Genomic DNA, 26,261 nt, shown 5'->3' with positions numbered 1-26,261 from the left:
TCACAGGGAAAAGTGGGGAGGAAAGAGGAACGTTTTCTTAAACAGGAAGGGACATGAGATTGGTCGGGAAGGGACAGGGGAGGAACGCCGAGCCCTGTGGGGAGACTCCGGCTCCCTAGCTCTCTTAGGCAGGGGCTCTGGATGGCTACGGCATCCCAGCAACTCACCATCCTCCCTGCCAAAGGAACAGGTGCCCGCCTTACATAACCTGGGTCCCCCAACCCAGCTTTCCTAGCGTGTCTCTGCCAGAGTATCTTCTTCCCAGACCGCAGAGTCCCCAAACAGGCCACCGAGTCATAAAGGACAAAGTGGACATTGCCGAGCAGCAGAGGTCAGCGGCCCTGTGCACACCTGACCTCTGTGCTCCCAGCCCACCCTGCCGCTCCACAGGACATTCGCTACCTGCTTGGGGGGGGCGTCTGCCTCCACATCAGCAAAGGGGTCCTGCAGGCCTGTTAACATCCGCAGGGGGGGCTCCAGTGGTGGCTCGCCCCCCTGTGTGTAGTTTTCTGCCCTCAGTGGAGATGCAGCAGCCTCTGGGCCGAGGTAGCCATCAGAGAAGTACCTGCCCTCAGCCAGCCCTTCAGGCATGGAGAATTTCACATTGGAAAGCTCCTCTGGTCCGAGGAAGGCCTCTGACATGGAGGAGTCTTCATGGGTGGATGACTCATTGGACTCCAAAGAGATCTCTGACCTGGGGGGCTCCACCCGGGGCAGTTCCTCAAATGGGAGGGGGGCTTGGCTCTTGGCGACTTCGTCGATGGGCAGCGTTTCAGGCATTGAGAGGATGGTGGGCTTCACTGCCGTGTCGTACTGCAAAGCAGGGGAGTACTCGGAGCCGTTGGCTAACTCGGCCCTGGACATGACCTCTGCCTTATAGAGGACTTCTGCCTTGAGGACCGCCTCTGCAAAGAACAAGAGTGTCTGACAGTTTCCCAAGGGGATGGTGGCCCTACACCCCTTGTGCTTCAAAGACCCACCTTGAGTCAGAACCTTGAAGATCCCATGTCACCCATCCCTGCCCTGCTGCCTTCTCTCCAGAGCCTGACCCTGCCTTCAGCCCCTCTCCCAAGAAGCCATCCCCGAGCAGCACCGCAGTCTCTCCATTCTCTGACTCCTCAGCCAATGATGGCCTGGCCCTGGCCACCCTGGCTGAACGGTCCCTCCCTCCGTGTGAGCAGGCCACCCTGTGTGTCTCACTGCGCCCCCAAGGCTGAGGTCCCCTGAGGTATAACCCCTCAGCTAAGACCCCTAAGATCCTTCTTGAGTGCAGATCAGGGCTCTTGTCCACCACTCTGCCAGATGTTCTGGAAGAAAATGAAAGCTGGATGCATGTTAGAGCTCCAGAAACCAAACAGCGGCGACCTCAGTATTCAAACTGAGGGACTGTGTGAATAACAGAAGATGCTAGAAGCCATGCTTCCTTCTTCTTCAGGGTGTCTGCTAGCAGTAGGGTCTCTCTTCCCCATTTGGACAGGGCTTTGCTCCCAGTTTAGGCCTGTAAACCTTCTTTTACACTCCATCCATCATCCATTTCCTTTTTGTTTTTCCTTTCCTTTTTCTTCTTTTTCTGAGTAGGTGTTTCTCTGTGTAGCCTTGGCTGTCCAGCTCTATAGTCCAGGCTAACCTTGAACTCAGAGGTCCACCTGTCTCTGCCTCCCAAGTGCTGGGATTAAAGGCATGCGCCACCACTGCCCAGGGTCCTTTGTCTTGTTTCTTCATCATGCACAGATACTTTACAAGCTGTGACCAACAGCAACCAACAACCCACCCCGCCTTTGGGGCCCTAGCATTTATTTATACACCCTCTGAAAAGTCCCCAGAATTCCCAATGTCACACAGTCGAAGAAACTAGCTGCAGCTGGCAAAATCACGCCCTCACCAGAGCATGAGACAAATCCCAGTCAGCTGCTGCGAAGCAGCCCATATTCCTACTCCTGGGATTAAAATGAAAGCACATTCTTAAAATGTTTCTGTGCTTTTTTAAAGACACCGAAATTCCAGAATTGTAACTACAGACAGGCTCAACAGTAAGTGACTAGCAAATGCAAAAACTTGGAATAGGACAGCTTCTCAAACATGGGACCCTTTATTCACTAATGCACCCGAGGTGGCCCAACTTGTGGGCAAAGCACCAGAGATAGTATTGCTTTGGGCCCAGACTGCCTCGATTCCAATCCTGACTCCACTTCCCCAACTGTCAAAGGCAAGTTACCCATCCTCTCTGGGCCTATTTCCTCATCTATAAGGGGAGGGTAACCGTGGTACCTGCCTGGCTGAATTGTTGTTTGGATCAGAGAGACCTGAGCCTACCATGCAGAGACCCCTCTACACACCTGTCACTGAAAGGAAAAGCAGGAGGTGGACTCCCATGCTGCCCCGGGGCAGAGCGCACCTGTTTCCTTCTCCTTGCGCAGATTCTCCTCCAGCGCGGACAGCTTCACGTCGTACGAGTTGCGCATGGCAGTGATGTCCTCCTGTAGCCTGACCCGAGACTCTTGCTCCGCCTCGTAGTCAGCCTTCAGGCGAGCCAGGAGCTCCTCATACTCCTGGGGTGGTGGGGACACAGGGGTGGCCAATCACCTCTACTCAGAACCGGCCTTCAGAACCGACCTCCAGTTCTGGATACTCAGACAGCACAGGAGAGAACCAGAGGGAAGTCCCTCTGTCACATGGGGGTGACAGTTCTCTGGTGACAGACAGCCCCTCTGTACTGTTGTCCGTGCAGCTGTGATGGACTAATACTTCTCATGACTGTTTTCGGTCTAATTCTTCCACACCACACTCTGCCATGAATGCCTTTCCTCATCTAGCCACGTTTCTACCCAGCGGTACTCTTTTTGATAACAAAATACGTTTCTATTCCCTGGCTTCTCTCTGCCTTTCCCTCTCCCTCCTTCCTCCTCCCTCCTCCTTACTCCCTCCTCCCTCCTCTCTCCTCCCTCTTCCTTACTCCCTCCTCCTTCTCTCCCTTTCCCTCTCCTTTTCTTTCTCTCATTACTCTTCTTATTGTTTAAAGTTATTATTATTAATTGTATGGGTATTTTGCCTGTGCGTAAATCTGCACACTATGCACAGGGGCCAGAAAAGGGTGTTGGATCCCCTGGAACTGGGGTTCTATATGCTGTGACCCATTTTGGGGGTGCTGAGAATTGAACTCTGGTCCTCTGAAACAATAACCAATGCCCTTAACCACTGAGCCACCACTCCAGCTCCTTGTTTTAAAATTAAAAACAAGTTTTTGTTGTGGTGGATTTTTTTTGTTTTTTGTTTTGTTTTTTGTTTTTTTCTGTGCTGAGTATGGAACCCAGGGCTTCATGAATGGTGGTGTGATGGCTGTCACCTTGACTGTTGTTATGGCTAGCTTTGTCACCTTGACCCAACCTAGTCTCACCTGGGAAGAAGGTCTCAGTGAGGGACTGTCTACACTGGGTTGGCTTGTGGTCATGTCTGAGGATTATCTTGATTGTGTTAACTGATGCAGCCCACTGTGGGTGACACTATTCCCTAGGCAGGAGGCCCTGAATGTAGAAGAGTAGAGAAAAACCCAGCTGGGCAAAGCCAGCGAGTGTGCATGTGTTCACATGTCCCTGCTCTTGACTGTGGGTGTGACAGGGCTACCTGTTTAAAGTTCCCGCCTTGACTTCCACAGAGCGATGGGCTGCAACCTGGAACTGTAAGCTAAAATTCAACCCTTTCTCGCATACGTCGCTTTCTGTCAGGGTGTTTTCTCACAGCAACAGAAATGAAATTAGAATGGCTGATGGACTGAGAAGCACCCAGATTAGTATGGAGGCACACCTCTGAGTGTGCCTTTGAGAACGTTTACAGAGAAGACTGAGGAACAGAGAAACGCCCGCCCTGAAGTCGGACTGCACCATCCCACAGGCTAGAGGCCTGGGTGGGGGGGAGAAGGAAGCCGCCAGCATAGTTTCTTCCCTTCTCTGTGCTTCCTGGCCACCGTGAGGCAAGCACCTTTCTTCATCACACCCTTCCACAGTCCAAAGGGCATGGAGCCACTGGTCCCTGCAACAAAACCTCTGAAGCCATGAGCCAAACAGATGCTTCCATTTTTGAAGTTGTTTGTGTCAGCCATTCCGTCACAGTGATGAAGAGGCTGGTAACACACGAAGCACAGATAGTATGTGGAATGTGCACCCTTGGCCTTTCCACGCCTCATTTTTGTTTGTTGTTTTTATGTATTTATTATTATTTAGCACATCTGGCTTCTGGTAACTTGCTTTGTCCAGAAATGCCCCCTTCTCTCTTGCCTCAGGGGCTCTGCCCTGCTCCCCAGCGAGTGCATTCTCATGGTTGGCAGAGACCCCCTTACTAACTCGGCTACTCTCTGCCATTCGTCTCTTCTGCTTCTGTCTGTCCAGAGAGCTACCGTCAGGCTCCGTCGCCAGCATGCACACACTCTGAGGACTGTTCAATGCATCTTCAGACAACAGCTGAACATCCTGATGCTTGCAGTGACGCTAAGGCTGCTCTCTGACACCCCCGGCTCAGCCCCCAGGAGCTCCATCATCACCCCCACCCTCACCTGCTTCCTCCTTTGGGGAGCCTCATCCTAGCAATGGATCAGTCTTCGGCCTGCCCAGCTCCCCACCTCTACATCCTCCCATTGTTTCCTCTCCGCACAGCCCCTGACCCTCAGCCAAACACAGCCCCCAGGAGCACAGGAATGCAGGCATGCACACGTATCTCTCGTGGGTATACCCTACACGCACACAGGCACATGTACACACAGCTGTCCTGCCTTACACTGTCACTCTTAAATGGGAGTCCCTGAATCACAGGAGGCCCGTCAGTACGACTCAGGATACCGCCCATGTCTCTACCCTCCCCGCCTGTCCTGCAGGCTTCAGAAGTTGCCTCCCAGGCCTTTGCACATTAAGTCTCCTTTCTCCCTCTGTACTTGGCCATTGCTTGGCAGTTATGGCATGCCTTGGCCCTTTCAATGTTTAAAACAACCCCTCCCCCTGGGCTGTGTGCCCTCCAGCTATGGCCGCAGTCCCAAGCAGGTGCTCGGGCCACTCTTGCTGAGGAAGGATGGAGCTGACGTTCAAGACCTGAGCCCCCTGCTTCTGCCTAGTACTCATGGATGGGAAGGGACCTTGTTTTTTTGTTGGCTTGCTTTTTTTTTTTTTTTTGTTTTTGTTTTGTTTTGTTTTGTTTTGTTTTTGTTTTTTCCTTGTATGATATGTGCAAAACAGCAGGAAGGCTGCCATAGTGGTTATTCTGCAGATGATGAAACAGAGGCCTTGGAGGGCTCAAACCATCTGCCAGCCACAGAGCCTGTCAGAACAGGACTCTTACAATGAAAAACCGGGTAACACCGGGAATTCTCCAGTCCAAACCTCCCCATTCTGACTGGAGGCTGAAGCCTTGAGCCATGCCTGGGCTCACAGCTGAGCTACCTCCAGGCCAGAGCCCTCATTTGTACATGCATACATAGGTCTGACTAATCTGGAATGCGGTTCTCAGCACACAGCAGGCACTCAGAAAATAGGACTCAGAAGATAAAAAGCAGCATGGGAGGGAAGGGAGAAGACATTCACACCTCTGCTTCTGGTCACAGCTCAGAGCAGAAATTCCAGTGTCAGAAATGGGATCCTGGGACAGCAGTGTTTGGTGTACACCTGATGGCCTAGACTCTGCACTAGCTCATAGGCAAGAAGAGGCAGGCAACGCCCATTACTTCCCTGTGATGGAGACCACCTGTCCAGTGTGGGGTGCGTTCTCCTGGGAGACCACTAGGGGGAGGTGACATTCAACCTACCAGACCATGAGGTAGCCTGCCTACAAGGTTCCATTCTAGGTACTGTCTAGCCCCCTCCTCCCCCGAGGATCTGTGACCCAAATCCATCTGTCATTACGAGAATCCACAACCACTCCAAGTCACTGGGTGTGGCTCCTGGTCACTGCTACCCAGAGGCCCAGTGCCCCTAACACTGGAAGGGATCCTAGTGATGCCTGCAAGCTTAAGATGCCATCCTAAAAAAAAAAAAAAAAAGATGCCATCCTAGTGGTCCTGTAAGAGGCCCAGAGGGCCTCTTTTTTGTTTTTGTTTTGTTTTGACTTTTTGTTGTTTGTTCATTTTTTGTTTTGTTTTGGTGTAGCCCTGGCTATCCTGGAACTCACTCTGTAGGTCAGCCTGGACCTACAGATTTGGAGATTCACCTGCCTCTGCCCCTGGAGAGCTGCCACTGCCCAGCTGAGGGTTTCTTCTTCCTCCCACCTCCACTAAAGGCAAGACTGTCCCAGCGACAGAGTCAACATCCACACCTACCCTAACCAGCTAAAAGGCTAGAGCTCTCAGGGCTGGAGCCTGCAAGCCAGGCCCCTGGTCGCACAGCCTGACAAGAGTCTTGAAGACTAGAGGTGAGGGCTTCAGCTATAGAAAAGGCCAGGCTAGAGCTCCCAAGAGCTGTCTTTGCCTAGTATCAGGGTTCCCCGGAGGAACAGCCAGTTCCCCACAGACACCACCCAAGGTCAAACAAACCATCAAGCAGAGTTAGCAGGCAGTCTTCAAGGGGCAGGGGGCCTCCGGAATGCCACAGAGCCTGGAGTTGACAGGAGAGCCTCTATCACCTCTTCCTATGTATATATCCCTGGAGATCTGCCCTGCTGCTTCCCAGGGATGCTGGGAGATGACATGTGGTATGAGGACCTAGGTGCCACATGAAGCTGGTGCTACACTCACTCAAGGATAAACAGGCCAAGCTGCTCTCAGGCCTAGGCTCAGCTACAGTGCTGAAGGCTGACAGACTCCTTTCTACTCTGCTAGCCTGGCCTCTGCCAAGGACTGTCTCCCTCCAGGGACATGCTCTCTACTCCTATCCCCAGCCACCTTTCCCAGCATTACCAAGGAGACCTTCTCTTGGGGATGTCCCTGGTCCCCAGTTCTCTCCCCACACAGGTTCTAAGGTGACACTGACAGCATTCTAGGCCAGGAACCCAAGTTCAAACCCTGGATCCAACTCCTGTTTGTTTTTGAGACAGGGGTTCTCCATGTAGCCCTGACTGACCTGGAACTCACTCTACAGACCAGGCTGGCTTCCAGCTCACAGAGATCTACCTGCCTCTGCCTCCCAAGTGCTGGGATTAAAGGCATGTGTCACAACCATCTGGCTGGGTCCATCTCTTTGATACTCCTGTCTTCCCTATAGCTTTGGAAAGTCGTGACATATCTCTGAGGCCCAGTTTCCTCAGAAACAAAGGTGGCATTATGGTGCCAATCCCCTGGGAGTGAGGCAGGGTGACTCTCTGCAGGCGCTGGCTCTCCCCTGGACACCACCTCCTCCACACTGGTGGCTTGCTACGGTCTCACCTCCCGGATCAGCTGCTTCTCAGCCTCTGTGTCCTGCTGGACAACAGTGGGGGACAGCACCTTCTCTTCAGGCTGGACAGGGCCCACGGGTGTCTGAGAGGACAGCAGGGCTGGAAGGAAAGAGACAGGAGCTGAGAGTCAGTACCCGGGAACCAAGCATAAATACACTTCTATGGAAGACTCAGCTGCAGTCACCCGGAAGCCCAGCACACTGGGGACACAGCCCTAGATGGAACTCCACACCACCACACACTGTGCACTAGGGGAGAAAGGCAAGCAAGTGAGCAGGTGTGTAATGAGTCCAAAGGAAAGGCAGAGAGGGTGCTCAGAATGGAGAACCTGGAGACCATCCCAATACTGCGGACAGGAAGGCTCAGTGGAGAGTAGATGGAGCTGGGAGCTGAGGGTAGAGGAGAAAGCCATGCAGAGATGGGCAAGAGCTTTCAGATAGAGGGGCAGAGTGAGTGGAAAGGCCATGGGGCAGGTCTAGGCCTGTGCTGGCGTATCTAGAGTGATGGGTACAGCAGACAGAGAAGAGAGAGAGAGGCCATGCAGGGGAAGACACAGGAGAGACCTGGGTACAGTCAGCATTGATGTCGCAGAGAGAGTGGGAAGCCAGGAGAAAGGGGACAAAGGGAAACTGGGAGTAAGGGTTTACTTGTTTCATTTATTTATATATCTATATATTTATTTTTGTTGTTGTTGTTGTCGTTTGAGACAGGGTTTCTGTGTGTAGTTAGTCCTGGCTGTCCTGGAACTTGTTCTGCAGACCAGGCGGACCTCAACTTAAAGCCTCCCAAGTACTGGGACTAAAGGTGTGTACCACCATTCCTGGCTTATTTATTCATTAAATTGATTTTTCATGTGTATGGTGCCTGTGCGTATATGTCTGTGCGCTGCCTGCATGTCTGGTGCCCACAGAGGCCAGAAGAGGGTGGCAGATCCCTTGGAATTGGAGCTACAGATGGTTGTAAGCTTCCGTGTGATTGCTGGGAATTTTCCCAATCCTCCGGAAAAGCAACTGATGCCCTTAACCACCAAGCCATTTCTCCAGCCCCAAGAGAAGGGTTTAGAGAGGAGACTCACAGTAGAGGCCAAGAGACAGGGGATATTCAATTTGTGGGCAGGCATGCCTGAGGTACAGGCAAGAAGAGGGTGTCGGGGAGAGAAACGGGAGCCCGGGGAGGTGGCCAGCAGAGGCACATGGATACTCCACATCTTGCAAAAGGGAGGAGGAGGAGAAGTGTGCAACCGAGGGAAGAGGCCCCGCATTAATGTTCTTACTAAACGCTAGACTAGGAGTCTCACACACGGAACAGCACGTGGTCTATGATCCTGGCCACGAGGGTGCTAAAGCCTCAGGTGTTGTCTCACATGTTTCCTTTCCTGCCCGACTCCTCCAGCAGAAGCCAGGCAGGTGTCCTGAGTCCGTCTTGATCAAGAGCACAAGCTCCTTGGGCTAGGTCACTTGCCCAAGGACCAGGTAAGCCACTGACTACTACTTGGTCTCAGAGGTTCCTTGGTACAAGGCCAGGCACCACTGACTGCTGAGCATCAGAGCTCTAACCCAAGGAGGCCCCCATCTTGGAGGGCTGTGTCAGCTGCTGCTCTGGGGACACACTGGGGAGCTGGGACTTCTCCCTTGCCAGTCTTTGGGGGAATAGGGGCGGAGGAGGGACGGTGATGAGCATTCTTCTGCCTCCAGCCGCCTTCCGCCTGACCACCCAGCCCTTCCCCTGCCGAAAGGCAGCTAGCAGAAGTATTCGGAGTTAGACAAGCGCACTGTGGCATCTGGGGATCGTCACACTTTGCTCCAGATCCTAGCAGGGATGAGTCTCATGGCCCAGGACTCGGCTCAGCTCCTATACCCTCTGTGGAGCCTTTCATGATGGATCACAGCCTTCCAGACTGGCTTGAAGCCTCTCAGCCCACTGTGGGCTGTCTCCCTTAAAGTTTGCTCCTCTTCCCGAGAGAGTCACAGCCTGGGGTCTGAGTCATGTGTGTCCCCAGTGTCCAGGCCTGGTCTACATACAAAGAAATGCTAGGGGAACTTTGGCTGGTTGGACGGGAGAGTTCAGCAGAATGAGCGGCTATGCGCACAGCTGGGGGATGAGGTCTGAATGGGTGGGCGGATAGGAGAAGGAGGAAGTGAATGAGGGTGGGTGGGTGTTGGAAGGACGGACGAGCAGGGACTGTGTAAGCAGTGGAGTAGGTGAAAGGGAGGCAAGCACGTGGGAAGGGAGGGGGGAGGGGTGGCTGGTGGCTGGGGCGATGGGTAGATAACTGTGCAGAACGGGTCAACAGAGGTGGGAAGGCAAGAGGACCAAGGATCCAATGCCAGACTCTTCCACGCTCACCGTTCCTACGAGACAGAGCAACAGAACACTCCGCTGTGTCCCCGAGCCCTGAGAGCCTGTGCTCCAGCCCCGAGTTTGTACACCTGCCAGATGAAAGACTGCAAGTGGCAACTGCAATTACAGGAGCTGGGGAGGGGGGTGGGGGAAGTGAGTCACCCGATGCTAAGATCGTGATGCCCCTGCCACCGAGCGGGGGAGACAGTTGGGTAGGCAGGCGGGTGACAGATGAGCAGCCAGAGATGGGGAGTGGGCTGTGAGCTTGTGGCTGACTCGGACAGGCCACCAGGCCTCTTCCTGAGGCCATTACCACTGGGGTGCGCAGAGCTGAATGGTATCAAAGGACCTGCCTATGGGAGCCAGAGAAAACAGGGACATCTCAATCTGCTTGGCCCACCCTCTCCCCCTTGCCCCAGCCTGTCCCACCTGACAGGTTGCCAGGACCCATCTGCTGGGCCAGGATGGCCTTCAGCCTCTTGATCTCTTCCTGGTACTCTCGAAGCAGGGCATCCTTGGGATCTTCATTAATGCGTGGCTTGTTCTTGATATTCTTGGCCCGGTTGGCATAGCGCAGCGTGCTGAGGGTCTCGTCATAATTGTTGTCAGCGGGAGACAGGCAGGCCACCATCAGAGTCTTGGTGTTGCCGCCCAGGGAGTCCTGCAGCAGTCTCGTCAGCTTGGAATCCCGGTAAGGGATATGCTTGCAACGTCCATCCACCAGGGCCGAGATGACATTGCCCAGGGCTGACAGTGACAGGTTGATCTTGGTGGCCTCCTTCAGCCTTTCCCCGGTGGCCCCGGTCTTGGATTGCCGTTCACTGCCTGCCAGGTCGACCAGGTTGAGCTTGCCTGCTCGGAGGTGGTCCTTACCCCGCTCATCTGCAGACAGACGGGATGGCAGGGAGCAACAGCTGGGTGAGCCCCACATTTTCCCGAGAGGAGGGTGGTTGGCCGCCAAGGCCCTTGAGGCCTACCACCCAGCCGGGACTACACTGGAGCCTATCAGGAGCTGCCATCGACAGGTAAGGAGTCTAGGCTCAGAGAGGACATGGAACTTTCCCAGAGCCACACAGAAGCCAGGGGAGGGGGGAAGGGCTGGACCCTGGTTCAATTCCTAGGATCCACATTACAGCTCACAACTATCTTTAACTTCAGTCCCAGGGGACCTAACACCCCCACACAGACATACATGCAGGCAAAACACCAATGCTCAGAAACATAAATCATATAAAAGAGAAGCTATGGAAGGGAGGCAAAATAGGAACTCAGGGCTGCCTGACTCCAGGGTTAAAAATTTGTTCTCTGAGGACAGGAGGCTCTTTCTCTCTCTCTCTCTCTCTCTCTCTCTCATTTATTATTTATACAATATTCTGCCTGCATGTACACCTGCACACCAGAAGAGGGCACCACATCTCATTCTAGATGGTTGTGAACCACCATGTGGTTGTTGGGAATTGAACTCAGGACCTTTTAGAAGAACAGTCAGCGCTCTTAACCTCTGAGCCATCTCTCCAGCCCCCACGAGTGTCTCTTTTACAACAGTTAGGACAGATGTCCTATGAAAGCAAAGGCAGGGGATAGTAAAAGGGAGATGAAAAGATCTCCAGGGAACTGTACCCCTCCATGCTCAAGTTACCGGCTCTGAAGTACAGCCCTGCCTCTTCCTTATTGTGTCGCATGAGCACAGCCACACACCTCTCTAATCCTCAATGATCCATCCACAAAGTAAGGCCAACCTTGACTGGCTCCCTATCAGGGTTGGACATGTAAGGTCAACTGGCTGCATATTGTCTGACCAAGGCAGAGCAATCTTGTAGTGACAATTTTGGGCTTTTGGTTTCTTTAAAAACACGGACATATTCATGTGTCTTCATTTTAATCCCAGGCACAGGGAAATATGGCGCTGCTTCAGACCGTCCGCAGCTGACTATTTGCCTCGTGCTCTAGCAGAGGCATTGTTTTGCCAGCTGCAGATAGTTTCTGTGATTGTGTGACGACTGGAATTCTGGGAATTTTTCAGAGGGTATATAAAAGCCAGAGTCCCCACAGGTGGGGCCAGTGGTTGTTGATCATTTAGCAAGTTAGCTTTCAGTTTGCTAGTAGCCATGCTCAAAGAAGAAACAAATTAGATTCAGGCATTCTCCTAATTCCTCTTTCCCCTCTATCCTGGTTTCTCTCCTATCTAGTGTTAGGGGGTGAAACCGGGGTAGGAGGAAAAAAGGGTGGGCAAAAAAGTAGCAAGACTGGCTACACAATCTTAAAGGAGATAAAATGTTTTCTGGCATTAGATGGGTGTCTAAAGGACTTGGGTGTGTAAGATTTTTTTTTTTTTTTAGTGGAGCAGAAGGAAACCCGTACTGTTTTTGGAGAGCACTCTGTAGAATGTACCAGGGTGTATCATGAGCCTTGAGTGTGCGCTCTGTGCTCTCACAGTGCACACCAGGTAGGTCTAAGCCTGAGCAAATGAGTCTCAGAGCAGAAACTGCCTTGTACACAATGCATTGTCCATTGTGCTGGGAAACCAGAAACGATGTGAATGCCTCATGGGTGACAGCTTAGAAAAGGAGCGAGCGTGGATCATCCTCCATCCACCAACCACGGTCATGAAGACCTGGCAATGAGTCATAGCAGAAAAAAGAAGAAGAAAGTGGCTAGGCTTAGCCATCAGCCTGTCCTTCAAACCTTCAGCAAAGCTCAAAAGTGCTCATGTCCCATCCACTGATTTGGGCAGCTGCCCCTACCCCAGCTGCAACTGTGAGGTCATGACCTCTTCAGACAGGTGTCCCGGGGGACACCCAGGTTGATGTTTCCCTCAAGCAAGCACCAGGGCGCTGACCTGGGAACAGGTTACCCAGGTTGCTGAACAGGCAGGACGTAGGGAGCATCAGCCCTGGCCTTCACCCTGGCTCAAGGGTCTCTTCACCATTATGTTCCCAGTGTTGCCTGGGTGGCTTCCTGCCCTATGCTCTTTGAAGTTCTAATTGTGACAGACCATGGACTGATGCAGTACAGCATTAGTGGACAAGGTACTGGGAGGCCACGGGTTCAGATCCTGGCTCCTCTACTTCATGACTGGGGTCCCCTACACGAGCAAATCTCTTCACTTCTCAGGGCCTAACTTTCCTAGGTGTAAAATGATGCCTGCCAGGGGGGCTGCTGCAGAGAGTTGCACAGAGGAAGCATAGGGAACCCTCAGACAGCAGCAGCCCACAGCGGCCCAGGGTAGACAGCGGTTTCTTTTTCCTCTTTCTCAGCAGCTCTCCAAGGAAGAGAAAGAGGCGTGCGAGTGAAGGACAGAGAACGTCACTGAGAAAGAGGAGTCATGAGGTCTGAATGGCACACAGACCTGAGGCCCTTAGTAATTTCCCCAGGGCCTGGATCAGGCTGCTCAGGCTCTCAAGTACCGAGCTCCAGCCCTGAAACCTCAGGCTTCTCACCTGTAGAATGGGGGTCTTAGCGTCTAGCTCACTCACGGGGTGGTTGCAAAGAATAGATAAAGCGTACACACTGGCCGGCACACAGGAAGTATTCAGCGTTATCTACTGGTTTTTGTGGTTGCCGTTGCGGATCCAGGAAACCAGGTCCACGCACTGGAAGGACCTTGGTCTGTTTCCCTCAGGCAGTTAGGGACGTCTTTTCCCAGTCACGGGACTCTCCAGGCTCCACAGAGGTGAGACACCCTCCTGGCAAGAGCGGGGAACCAGGCTCAGGACATCTGGGCCACCCCCTGCCCACAGCTGGCCCCATACCCACGGCATAGATCTCGATGCTGATGGTGAAGATGGAGTGGGAGCGAGAGGAGTCCTTATTCATCAGGGTGTAGCCAACTGCCCGGTTCTTCCAGCCAGTCTCCATGACGCGCTCACACTGGGCCACGTTGTGGACCGTGTGCATGGACAGCCCCTTTACGTACACGCCCTTCTCCGGGTGCTCCTTCAGCTGCAGAGAGAAGGACCGGGAGCTTGAGCTGGCCAAAGGTCTCTGAGGAGCCCAAAGGCAGGGCCCCGTCCTGTAGTAGGCTTCCGTCTGGTGAAGCCAGCTGCACACCTGCCCCTCTCCCACTTGTCGTAGGAGCTTGGGCCAGTGACAATGCGCACATCTGTTAAAATGGGTCTGAGGCGCCTGTTTCGTGGGCATAGTAAAGATTCAGTAAAATATGGCACACACGAGCTTTCCGTGGGAGCCTCAGCTTCTGATGGGGCTGGCACCCAGGGCTCTGAATGGGTCTCCTTTGTCCTGTCCACATGGCTTGCGCTATCCCCTCTGCTGACACTGCCAGGAGAATGGAAATGTTTCCTGATTCCTGGATGGCAGCAGGTGGAGGTTCATCGGCTGCCCAAGCCCACTAAGGTTCTCGGCTCAGCCCTCCGGGACGCGCCCAGCCTGCTTCCCAGGCAGCAATCGAGGAGCTGTGTTGCTTACTCAGAACACCGGGATGCAGTGCTGCTCACGAGGAAGGAGAAACACTGGCAGGAGCAGAATGAAGCACTGGGCGTGATGGGCCATGCCTGTAATCTCAGCGCTTGCTAGGCAGAGGCAGGGGAGTTACTGTAAATTTGAGGCCAACCTGGGCTACACAGCAAGACCATATCTCAGGTGTGAGAGGGAGGAGGGAAAGCAGGATGAGTAATAGGTGTTTGTTTTGGTGTTCTGTTTTTTTTTTGTTTTTGTTTTTGTTTGTGTTTTGAGACAGGGTGGCCACACTGATTGGAGCCCCCGGAAGGCTCAGCTGTCCTCTGCTCTAGGGATCCCAGGAAGGGACAGGTCTCCCTCTGTGCAGGAGTCAGGTGTGTGCACAGACTAGCTCCACCAGCTTAGGAGTGAAGTCCTAAAGGGGCTGGCTCTATGGACAGATAAATAACCAAGAAACAGAAAGGTTAAGTGACTTTCTGAAAGCCATATGGCTATTAGTGGGTTGCAGTGACAGGGGGCTTCAGAAAAGGGGTAGAGAGTCGGAAAGGACGGGCACCAAGGTCAGGCTCCTGCAAACAGGGCCAGGCAGCACTTCGGGGCCAGAAAGCAGACTACACTCCCAAAACCTAGAATCCAGTTTGGGGCACACAGCAGGTCTGGGGAGTGTCTGGTCACCCTTAGAGCATATCTCTACTGGATAGACAGCCAGAAGTTAAGAGCACTTGCTGCTCTTGCAGAGGACTGGGGTTCAATTCCTAGCACCCACATGGCAGCTCACCACCATCCAGGGGACATGACACCCTCTTCTGACCTCTGGAGGAACTGGACATGTGCACGCACATACAAACATAGTACATAGATAAAGGCAAAATACTCACACTTGGAAAATGATGAATTCATCTAAAAATTTTGTTAAGAAGAGCGTATTTAGCTGGGTGCTGTGGTGCATGCCTTTAATCCCAGCCTTCAGGAGGCAGAGGCAAGTGTATCTATGTGAGTTCAAGGACAGCCTGGCCCACCTAGTGAGTTCTAAGACAACCAGAGCTAGATAGTGAGACCCTATTTTAAAAAGCACATTTAGCCCACTGACTGTTGACTTTCCTATTTAGTCAACAGAACTCAGTTTAGAAACGCTGCCCCATGAGGGATGTCAGCTGGCCTCTTTAGGCCCCTCATTAGTCACCTCACCTGTAAACGAGGGCAAAAACCCCACTTCTGTGAAACTGTATGGGAGTTAAGAAGGAGAGAGACCTGTGGTACCTTAGTGGGCTCGGTGGATGTAGGTTAGGAAGAGGGCAAGGATGCTGCCCCAAGCCCCAGTAATTTCCAAAGGCAGAAATAGTGCCCCCATCTTTGATACCCTCATGGGTCCTTCCCACTACTCCTACCCTCACTCACTGCCAACACAGGTCCTGGGGAGGAGCTGAGTGTTGGCTGCCAGCTGTCCTCAGTAGCTGCTCATCTAGGCTGCAAGAAACCAGAGCCAGGTCTCCATGGCAACCAGCTGTGCTACAGCAGAGACAGAGAGCAGCACAGATAGACATGTGGCTATGGACTAGGGTCCGGTAAGGAGGTGTTCCTACGCTCCTCCCTACACATGGGTTGGGGAGGGATTTGGGGGAGGCCCCCCAGGCCCAGTCCACCATGATCTTACTGGGTGGAGATCTGGGGTGGTATTTATACTGGCTTGAGTGTGGGGAGGGGAGTTGGCTTCCCCAACCTCTTGCTAGTCTCCTTGGCTGAATAACTCCTAATTATAAAATGTACCAGGCTAAACGCATGTGCTGTGGAGCCTCGGGTTCCAATCCATCCACTCTGTGTGCTCCTTGGTAAATAGGTGCCTGAATCACAGAAGATGAGAACAGGATTCTCCTCCTACACTTACATGAAAACCATCTGCACGTCACCCACAGAGCAGTGTATCAAAGGTCCAGAGCCCATGGAGTAAGCATCACTGAGATATCTGTCACCTGCAGCCCCTGAGGCAGTGGGCTCACTAAGTGAGGCCTCCCCGCCAGGGTCCGGGGTAGCCAGGAAGAGACAGAGTCCCCATGGCACCCACACAAGTTGATGGAAGGTCTATAATCAGGTAGGACCCTGAGGCAAGCCTTCTGGAGCTCCCAGCCCACACCCAACTCCTCTTGCCTGTTTCTCTGGCTGAGGTTGAGTCATGACTTACAGGCTCCCAACACCCTCTTCTGGTGAGGGGGGTGCTGCAGGTTGGTGGCAGGGAGGGCAAAGTGCTGTAAGGCTTGTGCTAAGCCAGCTGCAGGAGGATGGACAGGGCCTTGAGTGGATGGATGGAGACTGGGAAAGGAGGGTCCAGTTCAGTGTGTGGCTTGGCACCCTGGCACGCTGGCACACATGGGTTCTTCCCATTAAGTCTTTGCTGAAAACAATCAATGGGTGACTGTCCCTTCATCTCTTAACATTGGGATCATGGCTCCCTGGTGGACTCTGGTGGGGAGGCTTGGTTAGATCAGAAGCAGCATGGGTGGAGGGAGAATCTAGAGGTACCCAGAGCAGGTGAAAGCATCTCACACTGGCCTCTCCTCCCTGGACCAGGCCGCCAGCTTGTAAGAGCCCCAGGAAGGAGCAAGACCAGAACCTCTGGCCAAGGCTAAGGCCAAAGGGTCCCAGATGGGATTCCATGCCTTCTCACTAGCTTCTGGCAGTATTTGGTCAGTCTCCCTCCCTCCCTCCCTCCCTCCCTCTCTCTCTCTCTCTCTCTCTCTCTCTCTCTCTCTCTCCTTCTCTTCTCTCCCTCTATCTTTCTCTAGGTGTCCTTCCTCCCTTCCTCCCTCCCTCCCTTCCTTCCTTCCTTCCTTCTTCCTTCCTTTTTTCCTTCTTTCCTTTTTCTTTTTGACAGTCTTCCTATGTAGTCCAGGTTGGCCTGGAACTTGCAATCCCCCTGATTCAGTCTCTCCACTGCTGGGATTATAGGCTGTGCCATTAAACCCAGTCTGGCATGTTTTGTGATCTCTCTGGGTCATGCTAATTCTGCCTACTCAAACAGGACCCTCAAGTATGTGGCTTTGCTTCCACTGTTAGGAAGCAACGCTCTCCCATCCTGAACCCAGTCTTTGAGGGGACTGAAGGCAAGTTATGAAATGTGCTTGAGGCTCTGATGAAGCCAAACCCAATCTTCACCAGCATGTTCTGGACTCTACCCTCCAGAAGCTCCACTTGGCACCCCACATCTTTGCTGGGTTTTCTCTAATCCCCAACAGTTTAAAACAGCTCTCATACTGAACACAGGTCCCGGTACTCTCTCAAGGGGCTTGCCCCTTCAATCTGCAATAGCCCTTTTCGGGTTTGGTTTTTTTTTTTTTTTTTTTTTTTTTGCTTTTTTTGATTTTTTTTTTTTTTTCTTTGTTTTGAGTAAAAAAAAAAAAAAAAAGATCTGTTTTATGTATCTGAGTGCTCTATCTGCATGTACACCACACGCCAGAAGAGGGCATCAGAATAGCTAATTGTGAGCCACCCTGTGGTTGCTGGGAATTGAACACAGGACGTCTGGAAGAACAGACAGTACTCTTAACCCTATTTTGAGGTTTTTGAGATAGTTTCTCTGTGTGGCCCTAGCTGTCCCTAGAACCTGGCTCTGTAGACCAGACTGGCCTTGAACTCACACAGGTACACCTGCCTCTGCCTCCCCCAGTGCTAGGATTAAAGGGGCGTGCCACCACTGCCCGGCTGTAATACCCCTTTTCAAAGTAGACCAAGATGATGGAGTCCTAATCATATAAACATCATTATTATATGATGTTTGAGGTTTGGAAGCTTGAGTCAGGGAGACCTGGGTTCAAATCCAGACCCAGCCACTTGCTGCATTACAGAACTGGGGTAAGTTGAGGCTTTCTCAGCCTGCTTTCCACCTTGGTAACTTACAGATGACAACATTCACCAACAAGGTTACTCCAAAGATAAGATGGGGTAACGTGCCTGAAGGGCCAATAAAGACCGAGTGCGTAATACCTTCTTTTAGAGCATAATAATTATTTTGGTTTTGGTTTTGTTTTGAGACAGAGTTTCTCTGCATAGTCCTGGCTCTCCTGGAACTCACTACATAGACCAGGCTAGCCTCAGACTCAAGAGATCAGCCTGCCTCTGCCTCCCAAGTGCTGGGATTAAAGGTGTGTGTCCAGCCATCATAATCATTTTTTTTTAAATCAGTGAAAGTGCTTTCTAAAATAGAAATGTATTGCAAGGCTCCACCCTGTTTCAACAGAGGTGGCCTTGCCCATCGTGAGGCCCAGCCTGTGTGGCGGCAGCAGGTCAGTAACAGCCCCTCGCAGTATGTCCTCTGAGGACACTCAAGTTCAACAGACCCCACTCTGACCGGACACAGTGATGTATGTCCACGGTCCCAGTGCCAGGGAAGCTGAGGCAGCAGGATCCCGAGCCCCAGAACTGTCTGATCCTAGCATCTCCCCCTGACCTTCCTGGCCTCCCGGCACGGGGCCTGCACCCACCTCCAGCTTCTGCTTGGTGTCGGCGCCCAGCAGGTCACGAACATCTTCATTGTAGATCTCTAGATAGGAAGCCCGGACTAGGAACTTGGTGTTTTCTGCGCACTGCAGGAAGTAGACAGAGCTCGAGAAGGGTGTCTGATGCCAAACCCACCTGTTGCCCAGGCCTCTACAGATGGGACATCACAGGAAAAGGGAGGATGTCAGGCCACAGGGGCCCTCACCCCCACCCTGTGCTGCCGGCAAACCTTCCTCTCCAGCTCCAGGACTCTCAGGCCTCCAGGCTGTGTTATGGCTATCTGTTCAATGTGCTACCTACAAACTCATGGGAAGGGAGATGGACACTTCCCCATGACTCAAGGGAGAAACCACAGTTGAGTGCCAGCAACCGCTCCCTGGACCAGGCCCTGGCTTTGGGCTGATGGACAGGAGCTGTTGGGGCCATCACAATTGGGAGTTGTCCAGTCTTGGGTCTATGAGCTAAATATATAAAAGGCTTCCCTCGAGGCTTAGTGTTCAGGAAGCGCTCAATACATGGGGGAGCCGTGACTTTTATAACTACTTCCGGTCAGCATGTTCAGCGTCATTTCAACCACATGAAATGTTGAATGAATTTTAACATTCAAAGACAGAAGGAGAAAAACATGGAGCCAACAGCTAGCCTCTTCTCTGTTTTACATTTTTCACCCATCATCTTCTTAGGTCCCAGGGCCTGCCTCTGCTGAGCCATGTAGAGTCAAGAGCAGGTTCTGACAGTCACTAAGGTCCATGCCTCAGTCATAGGTGCCCTGGGGACCATCGGTGATACCAGCTTTACCCCTTCCCATGTGAAGAAGCCCATACCTGAACACTCTCAAATACGTGCTCGAAGGCTCTGGGAATGATGCCTCTCTGGCAGGGGGGATCCGGCAGGCCCTGCATGGTGAAGGACTTCCCGCTGCCTGTCTGGCCATATGCAAAAATGGTACCATTGTAGCCCTCAGTGACACCCTGCGTGAGAGGAAACCAAAGCCAACTGTTCGGCTGGCGGGTCCAGGTAGGCACCACGGCCCCCAGCCCACAGACTCGGGTCCCCTGCCTGGGCCTCCGCCTAAACAAGGCACCTCTCTGCCAAAAGGGGGGGTGCTATCTAAGAGCCTGTGCTAGGAAGCCAACTCTGTTCAAATTATAGCTCCCTGCTCGTTTTGTTTCTTCGAGTACTGCTGAAGACAGGACCCAAGGTCTTATACATGCTATGCAAAGGCTCTACCACTGAGCCACACTCTCAGCCTGTCTCTTCTCTTTACCACACGCACTTGGACTGGTCTTTGGCACACAGCGTAGTGGCTGCTTTGTTATGCTACTTAACATAAGCTAGAGTGGTCAGAGGGAAAGGAGCCTCAGTTGAGGAAATGCCTCCATGAGATCCAGCTGTAAGGCATCTTCTCACTTAGTGACTGGACAGGGGAGGGCCCATTGTGGGTGGTCCCATCCCTGGGCTGGCGGTCCTGAGTTCTGTAAGAAAGCAGTCTGAACAAGCCAGAGGAAGCACGCCAGCACGCAGCACCCCTCCGAGTGGCCTCTGCATCAGCTCCTGCCTCCGGGTTCCAGCCCTGCTTGAGTCCCTGTCCTGACCTCCTCCTTGATGGAGTATGACCTGGAAGGTAAGCTAACTAAATCCTTTCCTCCTCAACCCTTCGTAGTTACGGTGTTTTCATCATAGCAATAGGAACTCTAAGACACACGGAGCCTCAGTCTCGTCTGTCATAAGGGATAAGAACGCAGCCCCTCCTAAGGCTGAATCATCTTGTGCATTAGGCAGGACAAGTGCAGGCATGGGCAGGTGCTCACTGATGTCTGCCGGGAACTGGAGGGTGAGGGGGGGCGGGGCAGTGAGGCACAGACACAGGGCAGAAGTTGGGGAACGGTGAAGGGAGGGAGTGAAAGGAAGGAAGGAAGCAGGAAGGTGTGGGAGGAAGCAGGCACAGGGTAGAGGTGGAGCTGCTGATGAGGAGAAGGAGGTGGGTCCAGGCCAGAGGGACACAGGAGAGTGGCTGACAGCGGCAGGGGGATCTGGGAGTGGGGCATGGATGAGGAGGCTGAGAAGGAAGGCAGCCACGCTGGGTTCCACTTCTAAGGCCACTCACTCCTGGATGCATTTAGTCGCCCTGCAGGTGCTGGCTGTTGTTTTCTATGTCAGGAACCTGTTCTGCTTTCAGACTGGCCTCTAATGGCTTTCTTTCTTTGATTTGTTTGCTTGTTTGTTTGTTTGTTTGTTTTTTGAGACAAAGTTTCTCTTTGTAGCCCTGGCTGTCCTAGAACTCCCTGTGTAGATCAGGCTGGCCTCCAACTCAGAGATCCTCCTGCCTCTGCCTCCCAAGTGCAAGGACTAAAGACCTGTGCCACCACTGACCGAGCTAAAGACTTCAAAATCTTAATATAATTAATAACATAAAGTAGCAACTAGGAGTTGTTAGGTATAGTCTCTGTGATACTGTTTCCTTTTATATAGGTTCACTGCATTGACTGTGTTATAATTAGTTTTATTTCATTTCTTTTAGTTTTTAAAAGGCCACCACTGGGGAGCTAAAAATGCATGTGCCTCAAGTCTCCAATAGAAAACAGCTTTATTTATTTTTAAATTTATTTTATTTAGCTTAATTAAAAATTAGTATAGCCAGGCGTGGTGGTGCCTGCCTTTAATCTCAGCACCCAGGAGGCAGAGGCAGGTGGATCCCTGAGTTCAAGGTCAGCCTGATCTACAGAATGAGTTCCAGGACAGCCAGGCCTACACAGAGAAACCCTGTCTCAAAAAACAACAAACAAAAAGATTCTGGTTTGAATCTGAAGTGTCCCCTACAGGTCATGCCTTGAGTGTTTCTTTCCTGGCAGGTGACACTGTTTGGGGTGAGACTGTTGGGGGGTGCTGCAGAATCTTCAGGAGCTAAGCTGGCAGAAGTCGGTAACTAGGGACAGGCCCTTGAAGCTTAGACCCACTCCCTAGCTCTGGCTCATCGTTTGCCAGCTGCTATCACCATGTTTGCTCTGCTGATACCAACCACCATGGCTCCTCATGCTGCTGGACTGAGAGCCCTGAAACAGTGCGCCACAGTAAACCTCCCCCGCCCCGCTTCTGTCATGTATTTGGGTTATCGTGATGCAAGAGTAATCAATACGCTCCTCGGCGGCACTCAGTGGTACCAGTCCCTTTCCTGTGCCACTAGTCACCTATGTCTAATGGGTACCTAACTGGTGAGTGCAGACAGAGCATTTCCACTGTTCTGGAATGTTCTATAGGACAGCACTGCCCTGGAGTTAAAAAGAAAACAACTTTAGGACCTGTAATCCCAGCACTCAGGGAGGCAGAGGCAAGCGGATCTCTGTGAGTTCGAGGCCAGCCTGGTCTACAGAGTGAGTACAGGAGAGCCAAGGCTACATAGAGAAACCCTGCCTCGGGAAGGAAAGAAAGAAAGAGAGAGAGAGAGAGAGAGAGAGAGAGAGAGGCATATTTCTAAGATGAAACGAAGATTTTAAAGTCTCACAGTAACTGATACCCATATGAAACAGGTCCCCAATGCCCACTACCTCTGGTCACTGTGTATTTGCCACCCCATTCTATCTTATTGAATTATGAAACTTTTTTTTTTTTCATGAAACCGACTGTTGGTTATCCCCCATGGTGGGGCTGGATATGATTGAAGCCAATTATTTACACTCAGTCTGTTATGATAGACTCCCTTTTCTCAGTGGGGTTTTAAAAGTCTCCCCTGATCTGGGTGACCCCAGGTCTTGTAAGGAGCATCACATAGCCCTCAGGGCAGATTATAGGCCAGACCCTTCTGGGATAAGAAAACTGCTCTAGAAAGCATCTAGGAATTCCTGTACTGATTCCTACAAGGGAGCAGTGACCTTCAATTGTATTTGGAGATTCCCCCCAAATAGGATAATTAATTTCCTTTCTTGTGATAGGACAATTAGGTATCCCTGACCCTCTAACCCCAGCAAATCAAATACATTCACCCTCCCTGGGTCGTGTCTCACTGGGCCTGGGCCTCGCTGGGCTGCCTCTTGGCTGCAAGCTGACCAGGGATTGGCCTTGGCCAGCACCTCTTCAGCACAGCAGCGTGACCAAGAGCTCTAACACTTTGGTATCGCCATAAGCTTTGGACCACCTGGGCCTCCAGTGCCACCAGTGACCTCACGGTAAAATTGCCAAACTGTAACACTGTGGAAAACCTTTCTACACTCCGGCTTAGCACACTCGGGCCTCACCCTAAGCTGCCTCAGAGAGAAATGGAACCCCTGTTCTCCATCTGCAAGCCGAACTCTAGGACCCTAGCAGAGATCCAGGCTCCTGCTGAATGGAGAACGACACTCCCCACCCTGGCCATTACCAAGATCAAACCTCATCACTCCACGCTGGGCAAGGGCTCCATACCTGAGCTGCAGTCCCAGCTGAGCAGTGGGCTCTAAGCCAGTGTCATCAGCGCATTAGACACGACACATACTTCCTTCTCTCAACTGAAATGAAAACGCCTGCCCCAGATTTCAGCATGTCTCCTGAAGGCGCCCTCCCAGATGTTCCCATGGGTGAACATTCTACGTATGGCTGCTCCTGCACAAGGCACCGGGCCACCCTCCTCAGCCTGGACATGATGGAAGCTGTGGGCATGTAGTCCTGGGGTAGCCTGGAAGTCAGTCAGGAGGCAACTGGAGAACTCTTGTCAGGGGCAGGAGATAGGATGGCAGGGCTGCTGGTTAAAGGGGTGGAGTGGGGTGGGGTAGTGGGCAGCTGGACCAGGTGGGAGGAGGGGGTGGGTGTGGAGAAGGAAGCCCCAGGAGAGTTGAAAAGCTCAGTCGGGGACAAGAGATGAGGTCAGAGCCTGGACTGATGGAGGAGGAAAGGGAAGCGGCAGAAAGAGGCATCTGAAGTGCAGGGCCAGCTTGGGTAGGATCTGAAGGGAGAATCCTGGGCAGAAGCTCACACTACCTGCCAGAAAGCCCTGAAGGGAGCGGGTGAGCGGGGGTGGGTGAGCGGGGGGCGGGTGAGGGGGGGGGGGCGGGGGAGCGGGGGCGGGGGAGGGCGGGGGGGGGGGGGGTGGGGTGGGGTGGGTGAGCGGGGGCGGGTGAGCAGGCCTGGGGTTCACACAGCCACCTGACAGTGCACTGCTTCTGGCTGGAGCAGCCAGGGCTATGATCTGCTTTCCACGCTGTCCTCAAATGGGAAGCGGAGCATGGAGACTGGACACAGGGAACAACAGGAGTCCCTGATTGGTTCCACGACTCCTCCGGCCTCAGTCATTTCTCTGAGAAGATGAATCCAGTTCTCCTGGTGAAGGTCAATTGCTATATGCCTGCCTCTGCCCAACAGCCTTCACCCTCCTGCCTGGCCTCCTTGGCGGTTCATCTTAGACTTCCCCTCTCTGTTCTCCCCTCTGTCCCTTCCAAGGTTTGCGGGCCTCCCTGTGCTGCCCTCCCACTTGCCACTGATTGCTAACAGTTAGCTTAGCTGAACTCTGACCCTGAGCTTGATGAGGGTAAGTTTATCTCCTTCACACAGCCTCCCTGGGCTCCACCTGGGGCTCACAGTGGGGCTGCTAATGTTCCATTTCATGGATGGGTGAACAGATTAACGAATGAACAGGATGTCAAATCTGAGGTCTGGGAAGTGTCCAGAGATAGGTCTGTACTGATAGGTCACCAGAAGAGAAAGTTGGGAGAGAGATCCAATAGGCCTGTCATTGTGACCTTACTGTCTCCCTCTCTGGGTGGGACCTGCCTAGACCCTGCACAATCCATAACAACAAGAGGAACAGGAACTGAGGCCTCTGAGCAGCGCTGACAGTCATAGGAAAACAAACAAACAAGGCCAAGGAAGAACACAAGTTCAAATCTTCAAGGTGCAAATCTAAATAGAGGGAGGCAAGTTTCCTGGGATGGAGGTGGGATGAGCGCTCCCAGGAGGCCTCTGAGTGGGTAGAACACTCTGGAGACCAAGAAACGAAGGTGGAACAGGCTGCTTGGAAGCATGATGTGCAAGCAAGAGCTGGTCCTTTATTTGATGAAGGTTCAAACCCCCAGTAAAATATGATGGACTGAATTATGACCTCTCAGATCCATCCCTTCTAGCCTAGAAAACCAGGCCAGCTACCCTCAGAGCCTGGGGCTGCCCCCTGGGGGAGCTGTCCCTTGACCTCTAAGTGTTCAAAGCGAACCACCTCTTGCCATGTGCTTTGTGGTCTACACCATCAATCAGAAAACCTTGGGAGTAGGGTCAGAGGTCAGCAGAGCAGAGGTGCACACTTGACCCTAGAATCTAACAAGGCACATACTCCTGGCTCACTGCCAGGCAGGCTGCAGGCTTCAGAGCACATCAACCCTCTCAACAGAGGCAACAGCTGAAAGGGCCTGCCAGTCAACGGAAGGCATCCATGTTAGATGTTTTGGGGATGCTAGGTCAAAGAAGCCAAATGGGTTTCTTTGCAGCAGGGCATCTCTGAACCTCAGATGCCAGACAGAGCACGTTCAAAGTGACAGAGGGAGCACATGGAAGGCCCACACTGTTCCCTCTCTAGAAAGACAGGTGTCTCCTCCACTACTCTCAGGAGAGTGAGGTCAGGGGGATTTTGCTGATGGGGCTGAAATGGGAGCAAGTGTGGACCACCACCTGACAGAGGAGAGAAGTTTCCTAGGACTCTTGGGAGGGGAGGAGGCTGAGGGAAAGGCTGGAGCTTTTAGCATCCTGCAGGTCTGGAATGAAGGCGGAGGACAAGGGGGCTGCAAGAGATGAGGGTCTGGGCAAGCTGGGGCGCTGAGCGGTCTTGGGTCTGGAGTTCTGTGGTAAATGCTGCAAAGGACGGGGGTGTGGAGCAGCGTTCAATGGAGAAGTGAACGCCACACTGGAAGCAGGTCCCGGTGTCTACAGCCAGCACAAGCCTTCAGACTAACCTGCTGCTATCCACCTGTGCCCGGAGCCTTCTCGCTTGGCTTGGGCGGCAGGGGCTGAGCTAACCCACCTATCCTGTCTCCACCTTCGGGGAGCCCCGAGCCTGGCCCTGCAGTCTCGGGGCGCCCTCACCTCCACCAGCGGGTAGGCGATCTCATTGTAGATCTGCTCGGTGAAGTGGTCCATGTAGTAGGCGCCATCGAAGGTGAACTGCTTCGGGGGCTCGTCGGCCGCTCCCGGGTTCTGGATGAAGCACTGGCCGCGTGCGGAGTCCACCGTCACCACTGACTGGCAGCTCAGCTCGCGCTCCCGCTGGTTCATGGGTCGGCAGCGCACCACTACCTTCACCGACTCCGAGGCCATGGCGCCCCGAGCGCCCCGGGGGCGTGGCCCGGACCAGGGGGTGGAGCCAGAGCCCTCGTAGGGCGGGGCCTGGCGGCAGGGGCGGGGCTGCAGCAGGGGGCCGAGGCTCCGCGCGTGGCTAGCTGGGAGCAGCAGGGGTTCGGCAGACAAGTCTCCGGGCTGGAGCCCGGGCCGCCGCCTCCCGCGCCCGGGCTCGCCCGTCCCTGAGGCCGGGCCCGGGCGGGGAACGGGGGATCCGCGCTGCAGGCGCCGCTGCACGACCCGAGCCCCGGAGCTGGCAAGGCCACGCTCGCGCTCTTGCACCCTGTCTCGGCGTTCGCCGTTGCCGAGCAACGTTCGTGACATCACAGGGCAGGCCGCAGAACGCTGAGTGCAAAGGAAAGCCTGTCTGCAGGCTG

General features: G+C 53.2%; 1 protein-coding gene across 1 annotated transcript in view; it reads right to left on the bottom strand.

Annotated features, from left to right (window-relative positions):
• Kif17 (kinesin family member 17) overlaps nt 1-25,863 on the bottom strand; it is a 36,081-nt gene extending 10,218 nt beyond the window's left edge. Inside the window, exons 1-8 of the mRNA XM_055611008.1 lie at nt 25,633-25,863; nt 19,419-19,565; nt 18,579-18,680; nt 13,440-13,629; nt 10,117-10,569; nt 7,337-7,446; nt 2,396-2,549; nt 403-905 (exon numbers count right to left, since the gene is read on the bottom strand). Coding sequence (XP_055466983.1) covers nt 403-905; nt 2,396-2,549; nt 7,337-7,446; nt 10,117-10,569; nt 13,440-13,629; nt 18,579-18,680; nt 19,419-19,565; nt 25,633-25,863 — 1,890 coding nt within the window. The remainder of the gene's footprint in view (nt 1-402; nt 906-2,395; nt 2,550-7,336; nt 7,447-10,116; nt 10,570-13,439; nt 13,630-18,578; nt 18,681-19,418; nt 19,566-25,632) is intronic.
• Nucleotides 25,864-26,261: the final 398 nt, after the last annotated feature.

This window comes from Psammomys obesus, unplaced genomic scaffold, assembly GCF_907164565.1.
Source record: "Psammomys obesus unplaced genomic scaffold, mPsaObe1.curated_primary_1811, whole genome shotgun sequence".
Taxonomy (NCBI): domain Eukaryota; kingdom Metazoa; phylum Chordata; class Mammalia; order Rodentia; family Muridae; genus Psammomys; species Psammomys obesus.
Note: the sequence above shows the minus strand (reverse complement) of the source record. Positions and strands in the feature narration are given on the sequence as shown.